The sequence below is a fragment of the Aquarana catesbeiana genome, linkage group LG12 (assembly GCF_042186555.1).
Source record: "Aquarana catesbeiana isolate 2022-GZ linkage group LG12, ASM4218655v1, whole genome shotgun sequence".
NCBI lineage: Eukaryota > Metazoa > Chordata > Amphibia > Anura > Ranidae > Aquarana > Aquarana catesbeiana.
The window spans coordinates 191,770,561-191,786,592 of NC_133335.1; the positions used below are offsets into that span (position 1 = coordinate 191,770,561).

General features: G+C 42.2%; 1 protein-coding gene across 1 annotated transcript in view; it reads left to right on the plus strand.

The window, feature by feature from the left end:
* The first annotated feature begins 1,179 nt into the window (after positions 1-1,179).
* ZNF341 (zinc finger protein 341) overlaps positions 1,180-16,032 on the plus strand; it is a 61,822-nt gene continuing 46,969 nt past the window's right edge. Inside the window, exons 1-3 of the mRNA XM_073606354.1 lie at positions 1,180-1,265; positions 5,738-5,848; positions 8,026-8,210. Coding sequence (XP_073462455.1) covers positions 1,235-1,265; positions 5,738-5,848; positions 8,026-8,210 — 327 coding nt within the window. The 5' untranslated portion in view covers positions 1,180-1,234. The remainder of the gene's footprint in view (positions 1,266-5,737; positions 5,849-8,025; positions 8,211-16,032) is intronic.

Consider the following 16,032-nt stretch of genomic DNA (forward strand, 5'->3'; position numbering starts at 1 on the left):
TGCCTCTGCTGGTGGCTGCTTAAAAGACCCTGCAAGGACTGTTAAAACCTGGGGGCAAAGACCCATCCATGAACTCTGACATCTGGTTGGCCGGTGTTGCCACCTTCCACCCATCTCCATATTTGGCGTCTTTGAGGGTCATCTACCTACTGAAGGGGCCATCGTGCAGTTTCACTCGAGAGTTCGGCCTCAGATCTTCTGATTTATGCCTGACTGATCCGCCACCGTATGGTGAGTTGGGTCCACTGCTTCCGGTAAGGGTACCTCTTTTCTCCCTGTGTCCCCTCGATGGTGACGGCACTTCCGGGTGCACACTTACCACTGAACATATCTACCCCAGAGACTGTCTGATTTCTATTGAAACTGCCTCTACTTACCATCACCATTTTAGGGAATCACACATTTTCATTAGACCCTTTACTGGATTTTTTTTGTATATGCTACATTGCTTGATTTGTCCTCACCAGTCACTGTATTTTTTTCTCTTTAGTTTATTGCACCCACAGTGTTTTTTTGTCACATTTTATTACCAGTTGTGACACATCATAGTTTTGCCGATGAGCAAATTCATACCATATGACACTGATGTTTTTATTATGATTTATTATTATTTTTATTATTGGCATTCTGTATAGTTGTGAAACACTTTCTTTATATACATCTTTCTAAGAGAGGAACTACCTCTCTTATATAGCCCCTTATCTTTATCTCTTCATTCACATTTTTAGCGCCACACTTTATACCTTCATATATATATATGAATGAAAAAAATAAATATAATGATATATAAATATAATATAGGTAATGATGATAAATATAATAATAATTATTATATAATGATTATATAAATAGATCCATATAGATATGTTGGTTAGGAGTGAAAGCATAAAAATGAAAAAAGTAAATATAATGATTATATAAATATAATATAGTTAATATATGATAAACATAATAATAATTATCTAAATCATATATAAATAGATCCATATAGATATGTTGGTTAGGAGTGAGAGCATAAAAATGAAAAAATTAAATATAATCATTATAAAAATATAATATAGGTAATATATGATAAATATAATAATAATTATTATATAAATCCATATATAAATAGATTCATATAGATATGTTGCTTAGGAGGGAGAGCTCTGCCGCCCTCTGCCGGTCACTCTTGTGATTACACGAATGGGACATTTCCCATAATGCTGCTCTTAGGACATCTGCAGCCTGCAAGATGGCGCAAGCAATATTTGAGGCTTTTGAAGGTAAAATGCGGAATATAATCCGTGCTGGTGATGTGTGGACGGGAGGAGCGCGGTTGATGCAGGTCCGGATTCCGCGGCGGGAGGGGAGCCCGGGGGGGAGAAGAGCCGGAGGAGGGAGTGTGCGGGAAGAGCACAGGGGGGTTGTTAGGTGGAGCAGAGGGGGGCAGGATCCGGGAAGAGCCGCCATTGTTGGGGCGGAGGGGGGCACAGTGAAGAAGTGGAACAGCAACCTGGTCCATGTGATGATCACCTTTTGTCCTGCACATCAGATGTGACCAGAGGAGATTAGATTAGGACTGCAATCATTCCTCACTGCCATGTCTATCCTCATCTCACAATGTGTGCAGTCTCTTTATCTGCACCGTGTGTCAATATTTTATCCCCCCCCCCCCCCCAAGAAACACAAACCTATAAATATAGCTGGGTTCACATTCCAATTATAAAATAGCTGTCCATGGACATCAGAGATGACTCTAAGGATGTCAGATGTGGCTCCAAGGACATCAAAGGGGGGTTCCATGGACATCAAAGATGGTCCATGGACATCAGACGTGGCCCCGTGGACATCAGAAGTGGTTCCATAAACATCAGAGATGGTCCATGGACATCAGAGGTTCTTCCACAGATATCAGAGATGGTCCATGGACATCAGAGGTGCTTATAGACATAAGAGATAGTGTGGACATCAGAGGTGGCTCCATGGACATCAGTTGTGGCTCTGCGGATATCAGACATTGCTTCATGGACTTCAGAGGTGGTTCCATAGACATCAGAGAAGACTCCATAGAGATCATAGGTAGCTCCATGGACATTAGAGGAGGATCCATGTACGTCAGATGTGGTTTCCCTGATATCAAAGGTGGCTCTACGGACGTTAGACATTGCTCCATGGACATCCGAGGTGGCTCTTTGGACCTGACAGAGGTAGCTCCATGGACATCAGAGGTGGCTCCATGGACGTCAGAGGTGGCTCCATGGACGTCAGAAGTGGCTTGATGGACATCGGGGGTGGCTTGATGGATGTCTGGGGTGTCTCTTTGGACGTCAGGGGTGTCTCTATGGATGTCGGGCGTCGGTGGTGGCTCCATGGACGTCGGTGGTGGCTCCATGGACGTCAGGGGTGGCTCCATGGGCGTCGAGGGTGGCTCCATGGGCGTCGAGGGTGGCTCCATGGGCGTCGAGGGTGGCTCCATGGACGTTGGGGGTGGCTCCACGGACGTCGAGGGTGGCTCCATGGATGTCAGGGGTGGCTCCAAGGACGTCAGGGATGGCTCCAAGGACATTAGGGGTGGCTCCATGGATGTCCGAGGTGGCTCTATGGACCCGACAGAGGTAGCTCCATGGACATCAGAGGTGGCTCCAAGGACATCAGAGGTAGCTCCATGAACATCAGAGATGGCTCCATGGATGTCAGAGGTGGCTCCATGGATGTCAGAGGTGGCTCCATGGACATCGGGGGTGGCTCCATGGATGCCGTCGGGGGTGGCTCCATGGACTTCGGGGGTGGCTCCTTGGACGCCGTCGGGGGTGGCTCCTTGGACGCCGTCGGGGGTGGCTCCATGGACGTCGGGGGTGGCTCCATGAATGTCAGGGGTGGCTCCATGGACATCAGGGGTGGCTCCATTGACTTCATAGGTGGCTCCATGGAGCTGACATATTAAAACAACTTCTTTATTAATTCCATGAAATGGAGCACACGAGCAATGAGATTTCTTACTCATTTCATGCACTTAATCTTAGAGTGTGAATGATCCCAAAAATAGGAAGGGCTTATCTTTGCAGTGGGAAATAAAAGGAATGGCATTAATAGCATGCATAGGTTGATTGCCTCATTAGGTGGCTTAGGTTGCCTACCCTCTAAATATTTAAAAACGGCTACAATGTCTGGCAGGTGTCCCTGTCCCATTGTTGCCACCTCTCCCCTTTTGGTTGAGGACTTATATATTTATCACCAGTGGGGGGGGGGGGGGGGTACCTTCAGGAAGTCCTGCTGTTATTTCCCACTCCTGTTACAAATACCTTTTTACAGCTTTGATGCAGGCATAAGAAATTTTTACCTGCACCAGCACATAAACAAGAATATCTGGTAATTTATGACTACTGCATGTCAGTTGTGATTCTAAGGGGCCTGCCTTTTAAAACATTCACTGTGTAGATGTCTTTAGCATTCAAACAGGCATAACAAACTATCACTGTATTGTTTGTAATATGACTATCTATCTCCTATGGTCATCAGCTCCGACTAGTGGCCATAATGCAGTATTTTTTCTGATTGAGTCTTTCAGAAAAATACTACATTATGGCCACTAGTTGGAGCTGATGTTGGACCATAGGAGATAATCATATTACAAACAATACAGTGATAGTTTGTTGTGCCTGTACAAATGCTAAAGACATCTGCACAGTGAATTTTCTTTATAATGTACATAGACCCCTTAGAATGGAGCTCTCCTATGATGGTCGATCATAGGGGATAATCATAGTACAGACAAGACTGTGATAATTCGTTGTGTCCGTGCGAATGCTAGAGATGATTGGCACAGTGTTTTGTTTTTTTCTTATACATTGACGCCTCTGTGTTCTTTTTATGTCCAAATGGTGGGAATAAGCTTTAAAGTGGATGTAAATCCTCACATATACCCAGTGAGGTGAACAGCCTCAGATGATACACGGAGATTAAACAAATCTCCCTACATACGTTTTACTTGTATATCTGCTGTCTTTCCCTTTCCATACAAATTTGGAAAGTGCGGATCGTGTTCGAAATCTTGTTTCCTCATTCAGCAGTGGGTGTGGAGTCTGGGCTTACACTGTTTGAGAGCTGATTGGAGGAAAGGCACATACCCACCTTCCACATAGGCAGAAAAAGGAAGAAACAAAGCAGAGCTGTGCTGTGAATAGACAAGCTGTCTGCTAATCTATAGCACTCACCCCGACATCTCAGTTGACGGAGAACTTGCTGATGCTCATGCTGATAACAGAAGAACAGAGCAGGAGAAAGCCACAGGACTTAGTGCTTTGAAGAGAGATAAGAAAACATTACAGATATATGTACCCAGGTCAAATTTCATGAATCGGGTCTACATCCACTTTAAGGATGCAGATCTATCAGTGTAATTAGCAACCTTCTCTTATGGTAGCCCTACATGGTCTAGTCCTGCATCTGATTTGATGACCTCAGGCGACAGTTCGGTGAGAACCAGACCTTGTAGAACTACCTTAGGGAGCTGTAACAAGGTCTTCTGACAGCAGTAAGCACACCTACAAGAAGATCTTCAAACTTATCGTCCTTTTTTTTACCCTTACCTTGATCAAACCCACAGATCTACACTTAATGATGTTCGTGATGATCTCAGGCAATAGGTCGGCAAAGACCAGGCATTGTAGAACTATCCTAGGGGACTGTAACAAGGTCGTCTAACAGCACGAAGAATACCTCTTTTGTAGAAGAAGATTTTCAAACTTTTCATGCTTTTTTTGCCCTTACCTTGATCGAACCCACAGATCAAAATCTAATGAAATTCATGATGACCTCAGGCAACAGTTTGATGAGGACTAGGTCTTGAAGAACTGCTCTATGGAGCTGTAACAAGGTCTTCTGACAGCAGGAAGCACACATTTTTTGTTGAAGAAGATTTTCCAATTTTTTTTTCACCCTTACCTTGTTTGAACCCACAGATCTACACTTAATGAAATTCATGATGACCTCAGGCAACAGTTTGGTGAGGACTAGGAGTTGTAGAGCTATCCTAGGGGGCTGTAACCAGGTTTTCTGACAGCAGGGAGCACACCTTTTTTTTTAAGAAGATTTTTTCAAACTTTTCATCCTTTTCTTACCCTTACTTTGTTCCAGCCCACAGATCTACACTTTTCAATAACTGAAAGGTGAACCTCCACTGTTGGTTGAACCTAATCTGTTTTGCACCCCCTGGTACAGCTAACAGGGACGTAACATTGATTTTGCTTGCAGTGAAAAGCAACCTGTACTGGTAGAAATATCTGGGCAGCCGTTGCTGGTGTATCATTTGTAAAGGCTAGCCAACACTGCTTACAGGACTTTCTGATTTAATGACCCACAACAAGCATACATCAAGTAAAATCTAAGTGAAGTGCAAACTTGTGGGTTTCATCCTTGTTTGTAGTCTAACTCGAATCCACCTCATGGCCAGACAACTAGGTTTTTAAAAGGAGAGATCTGAATTGGCAGTCTTTAGATTTCATCAGTACAGGTTTCCTTGGCCTTGTTGATAAATGATAGTTGATAGCTTATTGTAGAGCTTTCATACAGAAGGATGTCAATTTCAAACAGGTTCTTATGTATACGTCACATGTGTCTGCAAAGCCAAATAATAATGGGATATTTACTGTGCACAGAGCCAGACATATCACACAGCTGTATTACTGGTGCTTCCATAATGTATCCGCCCTGACACCTATGGTGGAGTCTGACAACCATCCTTCTTTTTCTCCAGGCATGGACAACCAAACAGTGTTAGCAGTGCAGTCCTTACTTGATGGCCAAGGTGGAGTATCTGACCCCAACGCTCAAAATGTCAGCAGCACTGGACCAATCCAAGGACTCGGTATGAAATTAAGATTATGAATACTTCATAAATCCAAAAGGAAATTATTAATCCCAAGGGAAAATGAAAGCATTTCTCTTCATGTGAAGGCCAGAAGATATTTGGGGTCTTCTTTTTAATATAGCCATGTTGTTTATTAAATGGTCACTAGACATACAGTAATTCATAAGCCAGATCATTGTTCAGGGTGCTCAGTTATATATGGTTTAATCTGCCTGTAGATAGTAGATATAAGGGGATTTTGGCTGGCACCTGAAGAACCAGACAAAATTTGGCCCTGTTGGTACCACGCCACCCGACATCCTGCAATCTCAAAAACCAAGGAGGCGGCCAGAAGATTGTTGGCCAAACAAGTAATGCAACCAATTGGATGCAGTAACTGTTCAGGTATTCTCAAAGCCACGGGTGCCTGCTGTCAGAATATAAATGCTGGCGGGGAGATTCCTACATCTAGACTGTTTAACAGAACTAAGTAGGAGAAATCTAAGAGTGTATGGCCAGCCTTAGTAGTGGAGCTCCTTGGTTGTTCACTTACACATAACCCATATATTAGGAGCAGTAATTCTCTTTTTTTTAATTTATATTTAAAGCAGATTTCCATATATGCTCAAAGGTGCACATGCTGCTGTAATGGCAGCCATTTGCTCTGGTGAGTCTTGAATTCACTTGATGTCGTTGGCTGGCCCATTTTTATACTTCACTATATATGTTTTGGGACTATATAAATTTACTGACACTTCTAACCTTTTACTTGTCAGTTTTTATTGATATTTTTTTGTTCTTTACATGTTTTTTGCACAATTGAAGTGTTTGTTACCCCAAAACTTCATATTCCTGATATGTGCCTGCTGTACCATGTACTTGTATGAGAAAGTATCCTGTTCTTTTTGTATTGCTTCCTTTGTGTGAAATCCCTGGGGGATTTTTACATGTTTTTTGCATTATTAAGTCTCACTGAATTTAATTCAGTATTCAGGATTGACACTGTTTATTGAATTTATTGGTGCTACACTATTGATATATACATAGGTAAGTATAGCATGTTTGTTATTTAAAGAAAAAACATTTAATATCACTTTAAGCCAATGGGAACTGTTACCAGATCGGCACTGACCTTTAGCACTCGTAGAGCTTACATTCTAAAGGGAGGGGGTGGTGGTACAAAAGGTAATTGCAGCAGAGAATGATTTGATGGGGGTGGGTGTATATATATATGTAGGTATGTGTATATATATAAATGTAGGTATGTGTATATACTGTATATATATATATATATACTGTGTATATATATATATATATATATATATATATATATATGACACACACACACACATATATACAGTATATACACATACCTACATTTATATATATACACATACCTACATATATATATACACCCACCCCCATCAAATCATTCTCTGCTGCAATTACCTTTTGTACCACCACCCCCTCCCTTTAGAATGTAAGCTCTATGAGTCAGGCCCTCCTGTACCTTTTGTATTGAACTGTACTGTAATTGTGTTGTCCCCCCTCTACATTGTAAAGCGCTGCGTAAACTGTTGGCGCTATATAAATCGCGTATAATATAATAATATCTGTGTGTGTACGTGTATGTATGTGTATATATATATATATATAAATAAAATAGTAAATCAAAGTAATTTGTCCACAAAAATAATGTCCTCCTATTTCCTCTACAAGTTAGAGTTGTTCATGAAAATTATGGCCACTAAATGACGCTGAAAGTCCTAGGAAACAAATACTAATTCTCAGCTCCATCTAGTGGTCATAATACTGTATTATCCCAAACCACTTTTTTTTCATTTAAATACACCTCTTGGTCTACACTGTGGGGTTGATTTACTAAAGTCAAATTAACTGTGCACTTTTGAAAGGGCAGTTGCTCCAGAGCTTAGTAAATGAGCAAAAGCTCTGCTGACTTCCATCATCCAATCATGTGCAAGAAAAAATGCTGTTCTTTTATTTTCCTTGTATGTGATTGGCTGTTCTTTATAAAGTGAAGTTTTCCCTCATTTACTAAGCTCTGGAGCAACTGCACTTTCAAAAGTGCACACTCTATTTGCCTTTAGTAAATCAACCCCAGTGCCTCCAATATAACTAATGTTAAATGTATATTAACAGCAGAGGTATATGTTTGTTTCTGATCTCCCTTATAGATGATGAAGATGTCTTTCTGTGCGGGAAGTGTAAAAAACAGTTCAACTCCTTGCCAGCTTTTATGATCCACAAACGGGAGCAGTGCCATGGCAATGCACCATCCCTGGCATCTGTCTCCCTGGGCAACCACAGTGTTTATACACCGCCTGTTAGCTCCGTGCAACACCAGCCAGTTAACAGACAGGTGAGTGTATTTTGTATCATCATTTCAGCAGCTGGCTTAAAATAATTTTTCATGTAACTTTCACTTTTTATCTTTTCTTTTTCATACTTTTTTTTTTTTTACTGCAATAAATAAACTGTATTATGAAAAACATATAGGCTTCCTTTAACCACTTGCTTACTGGGCACTTAACCCCCCCCCCCTCCTGCCCAGACCAATTTTCAGCTTTCAGCGCTGATGCACTTTGAATGACAATTACACGGTCATACAACACTGTACCCAAATGAAATTTTTATCATTTTTTTTACACAAATAGAGCTTCCTTTTGGTGGTATTTAATCACAGCTGGGATTTTTATTTTTTGCTAAACTAACAAAAAAAGATGGAAAATTTTGAAAAAAAAAATCATGTTTCATAATTTGTTATAAAATTTTGCAAACAGGTAATTTTTCTCCTTCATTGATATGCGCTGATGAGGCGGCACTGGTGGGCACTGATAGGCTGCACTGATAGGCACAGTTAAGGCAGCACTGATAGGCATTGATAAGGTGGCACTGATGGGGACAGATAAGGCGGCACTGATGGCCACTGATAAGATGGCACTGATGGGCCCTGATGGGTGGCACTGATAGGTACCACTGATAGATGGCACTGATAGGTACCACTGATAGGTGGCACTGATAGGCACTTATAGGTGGCATTGATGTGCAGCACTGTTGATGAGGCACTGATTGTGGGCACTGATGGGTGGCACTGTGGGCACTGATGGGTGGCACTGTGGGCACTGATGGGTGGAGCTGGTGGGCACTGGTAGGCGGCACTGTTGTTTACTGTTAGGTGGCACTGTTAGGTGGCACAGGTGGGCACTGAGGAGCTGGCGGCAGCTCTCCGTGATCGGGACTGATGTTCCTCTATCGGCTGCCGGTGATCAGCTTTTTTTCTTCTGACACTATCAGCGCGGGGAGAAAAAAAAGCCGATTACCGGCTCTGTTTACATCACATGATCAGCTGTTATTGGCTGACAGCTGATCATGTGGTAAGGGTTTGGGATCGACCCCTTACTCCGATCTGTGATCCAGCGAGTCTCATAGACTCGGTGATCACAGAGCGCACCGCACGCTCCCTGCAGGAGGCGCGCAGGCCATTCGGGCACGGGAGGATGTCAGTAGACGTACTCCCGGCAAAGCAGGTCCGCTCTGTAGCCGTCATTTGGGTATAGCGCGGATCCGAAGTAGCTAATGACCTGAAATGCTGGTTGCCTGGGTGTCATACCAATTCCCAGGCTTTAATACCGTAAGGGCTCATTCACAACATGTTGCTTGAGCTTTGTTGATCTGCATTGATTAACGCCAGCTCAAGGAAAGGGCAAATAGAAACAATTATTCCCTATGTGCCCTGTACACACCATACATGTGTGGTGGAATGCACAGCAGAATGTATGCATTTTTACTCAGTGCAGCTCGCCACACGGCACGTCAATGCAGTGTATAGAGTTGATGATGGGTCATTCCGTGACACTTCAATAGAATTAAAAGAAAAAAGCAAACAATGCAATGCGTTGTAAACAACCACCCCTTATTGCACCCACAAAATGCACACCAGTGCACACATGGTAAAGAAAGATAAAAGGTTAAAAAAAGAGAAATAAAGAAGGAATTAGAGAAAGAAATTGAGAGGATCATGAAGTATAAATTTGGGTTTAAGATGCCACATCAACATGTTCCCAGCACTAAAAGCGAATGAAAAATGAAAAACAGCGCAATATTGAATAAATCTCATAATACATTTTTTTTTAAAAGGCAGCCCTGAGTGTCCCATTGTGGATCCCAGAGCTTTGTTAGATTGCATGTGGCATCTTAATACAAATCTGTGCAAAATCAGCGCTTGAGATATTCCCTCAAATCCACCCAAAAAGAATTTTCCCAGCAGTTGGAATAACCTTCAGCCCATGTTTACATTGGGCCGAATTGACATGTGATTTGACATGTCATATCGCATGCCAAATTGGAGCCTATTGCCGGTGTTCTGTCGAGAAGTGCCCCCCATCGAATAGTGCCCGGTATGTACTGCGCATGCGCCGTACGGAACAGCACAGCAGCTGATTTGCCGATCAGCTGGGCTGACGTAACCAGGGCGCAAGCGCACATCGTAGGAGGTATCCCTCGATGGGAGATACCATTTCACAGGCACAATTTAAACCTATACAAACAGCAGGGGAGACCGTAGTTCTGAGATTGTGCATCGCTGCTGCTGGAGGGCGGCTAGTGGCTGTGTTGAGCTGGTTTTGTCTGTGTTGCAACCCGACCTTTCACATAGGCAAAACCAGCCGTTTAACACAGCAAACCCACCCTGCAACACAGACAAAACCGGACCATTCGCTGTAAAGCCACCCCGCAACAGCGAGGCACAATGTGAGAACTACGGTCTCCCCCCGCTGTTTGTAAAGATTTCAATTGTGGGCGTGAAATGGTATCTCCCATCGAGTGATACTTCCTACGATGTGCGCTTGCGCCCTGGTCACGTCACTCCAGCTGATCGGCAAATCAGCTGAAGTGTGCGGCTCCGTCCTGTGCATGCGCAATGAGGGGCACTTCTCGTCAGAACAGCGGCACTGTCCGAATCAGTGCGACGCTGACTTTGCGGCGACGCACCGATTCCCAAAAGTAGTTCCTGTACTACTTTTGGGGGCGATTTCAATAGACATCTGTGCATGAAACCGCACAGATGTCTCTCAAATCGCCTCCGAAGTCGGACTGAAATGCCGATTTGAAATCGTGTGAGTTCAGCTGATTTTAAACCCGCATTCAGTGTGAACCTAGGCTTACACCCCAAAAAGTTTCTCAGATCAACGCAATCAGGGAGATTTACTAAAAACTGGAGCACACAGAATCTGGTGCAGTTGTGCATGATAACCAATCAGCTTCTAACTTCAGCTTGTTCAATTAGGCTTTGACAATAAGCCTGGGTTGACACTAGATGCGGTGCGAATTTACAGCGAATGCGCTGCGGATTTGACACCACATCTAAATTGCAACCAGTCCATGCGGCGTGTATGTTAAGTTAATGATACCCCCAATCAGTTTGCAAAACACAGTGGAATTTGCAGAATCAGATTGCGTGGGTGTAAACACCCACGCGATCCGATTCTGGTGCGGACAAAAAAAGGGTTCTGCACGAGTTTGGTGCGATTTGAACCATACATATCCATGGCTCAAATTGTGAACCCAGGCTGAAACTTAGAAACTGATTGGTTACTCTGTACAGCTGAACCAGATTCTGCATGCACCAGTTTTAGTAAATCTCCCCCCATATGTTCCCAGCGCTAACAATGCAAAAATCTATACATTAATTGTCTATAATAAAAATCATTCTTCTAACATTTTTCTTTGTAGTACTTTAAAGCGGAGTTCCACCCATTTAAAAGTCAGCAGCTACAAAAAGTGTAACTGCTGACCTTTAATAAACAAACACTCACCTGTCCAAACGGTCCAGCGATGCGGGCGTAGGAAGCATCGCTTCTCTCCCCCCTCCTCTCTGCAGCACCGGCATTGTAGAAAAAAATTTATACTGAGCTGTAAAAATGCAACCTAGCAGCCAGCACAGCTGTAGACAAAAAGCATAAATGTGGATAAGTGAATAAGTGCAGCGCTAATGTTGCAAAAACCCATGCGAATAAAATTATGATATTAAACATAAACGCTGTAAAGTGATAGGAACACAAACAATATAAAATGTGAATCCAACAAGAAAAGGTGAAAACTAGTCAGTGTGCTGGTGTGGTGACTACACCGCAAACAAAGTCTAAAGCAAAATAAATTGCAAATAAAGTCCAAATAAATATAAAGTCCAATAAGCATGTAAGAAGTTCCAACCACGGGTGTGAGCCTTGGAGTGAGAAGATAGTCACAAACACCACCACCATAGATAGAGGGAGGCTTACCAGATCGTAGTGACTTGGTGAGGCTTATACCACCCAAGTCTGAAAGGCTTGTTAGGTTGTATAAACCTAATGGGGACTGCAGGTCCTGGGTCCGTGTCAGTGGATCAACATTAGGCTATAACAATTATATAACAGTATAATTACATCATAAGGAGGGTAGAAGCCATGCTCCTTGCTCCCATGTATGTTGTGCTATCCTGATTCTTTGTTACCGTCTCAGACTTTCTCTCTGCTTGACCTCTTGTTGTGAATCCAGTTTGTAGGCAGGTTCAGTCTTCTTTCTCCACTGCAGGTGGCGCTCTTTAACCACTTAAGGACCGGAGCATTATGCTGCTTAAGGACCAGAGGACTTTTTCCAATTTGGCACTGCGTCGCTTTAACTGCTAATTGCGCGGTCATGCAATGCTGTACCCAAACGAAATTTGCGTCCTTTTCTTCCCACAAATAGAGCTTTCTTTTGATGGTATTTGATCACCTCTGCTGTTTTTATTTTTTGCGCTATACAGGGAAAAAGACCGAAAATTTTGAAAAAAAATGATATTTTCTACTTTTTGTTCTAAAAAAAATCCAATAAACTAAATTTTAGTCATACATTTAGGCCAAAATGTATTCGGCCACATGTCTTTGGTAAAAAAATGTCAATAAGCGTATATTTATTGGTTTGCGCAAAAGTTATAGCGCCTACAAACTAGGGTACATTTTCTGGAATTTACACAGCCTTTAATTTATGACTGCCTATGTCATTTCTTGAGGTGCTAAAATGGCAGGGCAGTACAAAACCCCCACAAATGACCCCATTTTGGAAAGTAGACATCCCAAGGAAATTGCTGAGAGGCATGTTGAGCCCATTGAATATTCATTTTTTTTGTCCCAAGTGATTGAATAATGACAAAAAAAAAAAAAAAAAAATTACAAAACATTGTCACTAAATGATATATTGCTCACACAGGCCATGGGCATATGTGGAATTGCACCCCAAAATACATTTAGCTGCTTCTCCTGAGTACGGGGATACCACATGTGTGGGACTTTTTGGGAGCCTAGCCGCGTACGGGGCCCCGAAAACCAATCACTGCCTTCAGAATTTCTAAGGGCGTAAAGTTTTGATTTTACTCCTCACTACCTATCACAGTTTTGAAGGCCATAAAATGCCCAGATAGCACAAAACCCCCCCAAATGACCCCATTTTGGAAAGTAGACACCCCAAGCTATTTGCTGAGAGGCATGTTGAGCCCATGGAATATTTTATATTTTGACACAAGTTGCGGGAAAGTGACAATTCTTTTTTTTTTTTTTTTGCACAAAGTTGTCACTAAATGATATATTGCTCACACAGGCCATGGGCATATGTGGAATTACACCCCAAAATACATTTAGCTGCTTCTCCTGAGTACGGGGATACCACATGTGTGGGACATTTTAGGAGCCTAGCCGCGTACGGGGCCCCGAAAACCAATCACCGCCTTCAGGATTTCTAAGGGTGTAAATTTTTGATTTCACTCTTCACTGCCTATCACAGTTTCGGAGGCCATGGAATGCCCAGGTGGCACAAAACCCCCCGAAATGACCCCATTTTGGAAAGTAGACACCCCAAGCTATTTGCTGAGAGGCATGGTGAGTATTTTGCAGCTCTCATTTGTTTTTGAAAATGAAGAAAGACAAGAAAAAATTGTTTTTTTTTTTTCAATTTTCAAAACTTTGTGACAAAAAGTGAGGTCTGCAAAATACTCACTATACCTCTCAGCAAATAGCTTGGGGTGTCTACTTTCCAAAATGGGGTCATTTGGGGGGGTTTTGTGCCACCTGGGCATTCCATGGCCTCCGAAACTGTGATAGGCAGTGAAGAGTGAAATCAAAAATTTACGCCCTTAGAAAGCCTGAAGGCGGTGCTGGGTTTTAGGGGTCCCGTACGCGGCTAGGCTCCCAAAAAGTCCCACACATGTGGTATCCCCATACTCAGGAGAAGCAACAGAATGTATTTTGGGGTGTAATTTCACATATTCCCATGGCATGTTTGAGCAATATATCATTTAGTGACAACTTTGTGCAAAAAAAAAAAAAAAAAAATTTGTCTCTTTCCCGCAACTTGTGTCACAATATAAAATATTCCATGGACTCGACATGCCTCTCAGCAAATAGCTTGGGGTGTCTACTTTCCAAAATGGGGTCATTTGGGGGGGTTTTGAACTGTCCTGGCATTTTATGCACAACATTTAGAAGCTTATGTCACACATTACCCACTCTTCTAACCACTTGAAGACAAAGCCCTTTCTGACACTTTTTGATTACATGAAAAAATTATTTCTTTTTGCAAGAAAATTACTTTGAACCCCCAAACATTATATATTTTTTTAAAGCAAATCCCCTACAGATTAAAATGGTCGGTGTTTCATTTTTTTTTTTCACACAGTATTTGTGCAGCGATTTTTGAAACGCATTTTTTGGGGAAAAAACACACTTTTTTAAATTTTAATGCACTAAAACACACTATATTGCCCAAATGTTTGATGAAGTGCAAAAGATAATCTTAGGCTGAGTACATGGATACCAAACATGACATGCTTTAAAATTGCGCACAAACGTGCAGTGGCAACAAAATTACTACTTTTTTAAAAGCCTTTAAAAGCCTTTACAGGTTACCACTTTAGATTTACAGAGGAGGTCTACTGCTAAACTTACTGCCCTCGATCTGACGTTCGCGGTGATACCTCACATGCATGGTGCAATTGCTGTTTACATTTGACGCCAGACTGACACTTGCGTTCGCCTTAGCGCGAGAGCAGGGGGGACAGGGGTGCTTTTTTTTTTCTTTATTTTTTTTTTGCTTTTTTATCTTATTTTTAAACTGTTCCTTTCATTTTTTTTTTAATCATTTTTATTGTTATCTCAGGGAATATAAATATCCCCTATGATAGCAATAGGTAGTGACAGGTACTCTTTTTTGAAAAAATTGGGGTCTATTAGACTCTAGATTTCTCCTCTGCCCTCAAAGCATCTGACCACACCAAGATCGGTGTGATAAAATGCTTCCCCAATTTCCCAATGGCGCTGTTTACATCCGGCGAAATCTAAGTCATAAAATGCTCGTAGCTTCCGGTTTCTTAGGCCATAGAGATGTTTGGAGCCACTCTGGTCTCTGATCAGCTCTATGGTCAGCTGGCTGAATCACCGGCTGCATTCTCAGGTTCCCTGTTGGGACAGGAGAGCCAGAGAAAAACACGGAAGACGGTGGGGGGGGGGGGCATTCCCTCCCACTGCTTGTAAAAGCAGTCTAGAGGCTAATTAGCCGCTAGGATTGCTTTTACATGAAAGCCGACCACTGGCTGAAAAGAATGATACCAAGATGATACCTAAACCTGCAGGCATCATTCTGGTATAACCACTCAAAGTCGTGAATGGCGTACCTGAAGACAAAAAAATGGTTAACAATAAATCACAGTAAACGGTAAAGTATAAAAAATTGCATACCTTAAAAGCAAACTTGATAAAACATAATAACAATAAAACATTGCAGAATAGAATACAGTAAAAAAGAGCAGAACAATAGAGAGAGAGAGAAAACGATAAAACGACAACTATTTTTTTTTATTTTATATTTTTGTTTGTGTTTTTTTTTTTGTTTTTTACACTTTTTTTTGTAACTGTAACTTTTATAACGGTAACCTGTTCCAGGTTCGGGTCTCTCAAAATGCGATGGCATCTTGGGAGACCCTGTGAAAGTGCGCCTAGTCTGTGGAATGCTGTACCCTACGCTAATACTCAACTAGTGTATGGTAGCGTTCAAAACATTCACCAATGCAAAGACCAGGATTGTCAGGACAGGAGGGACAATAATAGCGGGTGTCACGCCTATATCCACGCTTGCTGCAGACACGACATCTTTTTTGGGGGGGTTCGTTGGGT